Source organism: Propithecus coquereli, unplaced genomic scaffold (genome assembly GCF_000956105.1).
Source record: "Propithecus coquereli isolate 6110/MARCELLA unplaced genomic scaffold, Pcoq_1.0 Scaffold48, whole genome shotgun sequence".
Taxonomy (NCBI): domain Eukaryota; kingdom Metazoa; phylum Chordata; class Mammalia; order Primates; family Indriidae; genus Propithecus; species Propithecus coquereli.
Genome location: NW_012150618.1, coordinates 4,105,358 through 4,109,199, shown reverse-complemented (window position 1 = coordinate 4,109,199; position 3,842 = coordinate 4,105,358). Strand labels below are relative to the sequence as shown.

The window sequence follows — 3,842 nt, the reverse complement described above, 5'->3', positions numbered from 1 at the left end:
TTTTGAAAGGGTATTCATATTTCACTTTAAAACAGAACAATTTGCTAATAAAAATAAATTTCTGCACATCAAACATATATTGCCATCTTTATTTGACCCATATAATTTCCTTTTACACTATACTTATTCTCCTCTATGTACTAATAAATTACATTTTCTTGAAAATTGCAGTTTTGTGAAATTTATCTTTTTACAGCAGAAAACCATGGATTAAACCAGACACTATAGGGGATAACTAGTTCTTCAATAACAAACTTGTCTTCACATCAGTGTATTATTTTTTGAATGTTTGCTTTTCTCAGTTTGACCTAGATTTCTTTTTGAATAGAAACAATTTATTTAACTGTGATTAGAGATAAAAAGTCCCAAAAATCAAGATAAAAACGATGATTTCATTTAAAGAAAGACTATCAAGGCCATAGATATCATCAAAATCTAGAAATGAGGTTTACTTCACTAGATAAAGTATATTAATATTAGTCATGGATACTTAATTTTGGAAGACCTTTAAATAGTATTTGGTTGACTCAAATAAGAATCTGATTGTTATTTACATCTAGCATACTTTGGTGGTTGGGTTGGGTTTGTTTTTTATTTTAGTAACTCCAGTAAAGACTTAATTTCTCTAGACTAAGCTTAAATATTTTTTGGATAGTTCTAAATGATGCATTTTGAGTTAATATGCAGAACATTCCATCTCCACTTAACTATTATTTTTAAATTGTAAATTAGATCACACAAAACACACTTACTTCCTCTCTCATGTCTTTTCTATTCTGCCTTCTCACTCTAGATAGCTCTGTTTAGGAAAAAAAATGAAGAGATTTGGGAGGAGGATGTAAAATTCTGTGAATAGAGGAATAGCTTCAGTGGTCCCTTGTGTGGTGCAGTTTTCCTCTCTTCATGATTCTTGATCTTCGTCCATTTCTCCAAATTTTCAACATCCCTGCTAAAATGTGGTTTCCATAACTGGATGCTGCCTCTGAAGGAAATTCTGATGCACCTAAATGTAAAAAGGATCATTACACCATTGTTTTGTATCTTATGATTACGTTAGCATTTGGGCACCTGCAAGGCATGTTGACATGGTGGTCTCAAGAGACAACTGAACATCTTTGGCTGGGTAGATAGTGCCTAACTGGTAACCTGAGATGGGAATTTTGTGGCTAACTCATCAAGAGGCATCCTGGCCCGTATGAAATTGATCAAAGGCCTTGACATATGGTTCCTGGAATCCGTAATACCATGCCTGCAATATTTACCTGATTTTGTGTCTCCTAATCTTATTTTTAAAAATGAGGTTTTTGTTCCCAGTAAACTAACGTTGGCTTTTAAGAGTCTGTTTTGTTCTTTTGGGTTCTCTCATGAGACATCCTTTTTGTGATCTGTAGAACCTTGATAAAGGACCATTATTGAATTTACTAGTTTGTAGTTGCAGAGCACATATTTGCGGGCAGGTAGCTAAGCTCCCAGCAAAAAAACTGGGTCCCTTTGGTAGAGTTGTAAGGGATAAGAAAATTATACGGAAAAATGGAAAATAAAAGAATACACAGAGACAAAGATATAGTTTTATAAGTTTATAAAGATTATAGGCAAAGCGTGATCTCAGGGGGCCTAGACCTTCTCCGTGGGTCTCAAAAAGCCCCGAAAGAGGTCTTACATGGTAACTTATAGGGAATAGTGATTAATTGGCAGGGGTGACAGATTTACCTAACAACATGTAGTTCCTCTCAGGTTAACAGATTTTCAAAAGGCTTCTACAGATCCTTTAACTAATTCTATCTACATGAACAAATGATTACAAAATCTTTCAAAGATTAACTTCTCAGTTCTAAGGTAAATTTATCAATAGAGGGGTCAAACAGAGATATGTTGGCTCCATATTTATTAGGTTATTGTGAATGGAGACAGGTAGTCTGGAGTGTTTAAACAAGAGCTTCTTTTAGCCATTTGGGCAGCTGTCTGTTCCGGGGGGCACTCCATTGTCAGCTCTCATCCTATAGTTTTTAACAGATTGCTTTGCTTTACAAAGCAAATCCAAACCTTTAGGTCTGAGAAACGTGGCGCCTTGTGGGAATCAGCTGCTACTGTCTTTCAGAGACGCCCTTCCGAGTGCAACAGCATTTGAAATGCAAACCAACACATTCACATATTCCTTCAGAGCAAAGCTCTGCAAAACTCCTAAGACAAATCCTGTCTGCAAACACATCTATACTAATTCATGGAGCAACACATATTCTTCTTCAATTTGAAAAATCAAAATTATTCACTCTATTTTTTTCATAATTCCTTGAAGACCACATAATGTCTTTGTAATGTAATGTAATTCAGAATACTCATGTATGAGATCTCTCAGTACCCGTATTCTATATGTAAATTTTTTACTCTGAGAGTCTTGAATCCCTTTAGAATAGCCAGGTTCTACCTTATAATTCTATCACTGGTTTAGCTATAGATTCTCACTTACTGATATCTATCCCCCTATTTTATAACTTTTTTTTCTCTTAAAATTATTCTCTGAGTCTGGACAAACACAAAGTAGGAGTCATGTAATTTTGTTTTGCTTCTTTAATGTATTAGTACCATAAGCTTGAGTAATAATAAAAAAAGCAACAAATCTGTGCATTACACGTTGCAAGTAAAAAGGCTTTAGCATACATGATTTATCTTCCTTTTTTACTCATCCCAAACATAACGTCAAAAGGTCCTTATTGGTGTTAGCAATTCTCATTTCATTATGAGTTAATATTCCTAGATGTTTATTGATTTCTTTTGTTCATTCTGGCTTGTATATATCTAATTTTTGTTTCTGGAAATCTAAACATATCGGAGAACTTCCTCTTCAATAGAGAACAATTGGAAGACAAATCTACCTTTTTATTCTTTATTAGGGGCATCTGAAATTATAAAGTCAGAATGACTTTGAGGCTTCGCATCTTATTATGGTATCATGCTCTTGGTTCACGGCCTTATTGCCCAGATATCCAGTTGTGTTGAACCAAGCTGCTCCCTACCATAAAGAAGGTGCTTTCCCAGGTTCTGCCTCTTTTCTCCACCCCGAGGAGCTCATTTCCAATCTTACATCTGGGTTCCAAGGAATCAAATCAGCTGTTAATTCCCTAGTTTTACCTGTCATCTCAAGGGAGCTACATTTCTACGAACTCTTATGCTTTTCTCACTTCAGTAGTTTAGAAAGATGAATTCGAGAGACAGGAAAATCAAATCAGAAGCTACTGGGCCACTCCAGGATGACACGATGATAAAAATTTGCCTTTGGAGGCATTAGAAGAATTAGGAAAAAAACAGTAATCATCTACTACAGTTAAGCACTTTAAATATAGTTAAGGAACTACACAAAGAAAAATGTTAGAGTTAATCATTTTCCTGACAACATGTAAGATGGCACTTGCTAAGAGGAATTTCAAAACATAATGCTAGGGATTCTATTGTTTATTGAGAGATCTTGGGATCTGTATGTGTATGGAGATAATAAAACATTTAGTACCATGATATATTGTACATTTAAGAGACTAGGAACAATATTACTCATTTCTGCATAATTTCTCTTCCTTATAGAAAGGATACACATTTGTGGCTGAAGTATTTACTGGCGACACATATGCAGTGGCCTCACGATGGAAACTGCGCCTCATTGGTTCTTACACTCCACTCCCATGCCTCTCTCGGGACTCTCCATGCAATACCTTTACTATAAAGGAAATCAGAGATCACTACATACCCAATGATAAGAAAATTTTATTCAGGTACAAGTATATGACCAAAGGGAAAATGCATTTTTTTTAAAATGTTAATATTTTAGGATAAAAATCAATTTGGCAGTA

At 34.8% G+C, this 3,842-nt stretch overlaps 1 protein-coding gene across 1 annotated transcript in view; it reads left to right on the top strand.

Annotated features, from left to right (window-relative positions):
* The window catches only part of ADGB (androglobin), a 203,795-nt gene that overhangs the window by 136,835 nt on the left and 63,118 nt on the right, over nt 1-3,842 (top strand). Inside the window, exon 23 of the mRNA XM_012655518.1 lies at nt 3,577-3,764. Coding sequence (XP_012510972.1) covers nt 3,577-3,764 — 188 coding nt within the window. The remainder of the gene's footprint in view (nt 1-3,576; nt 3,765-3,842) is intronic.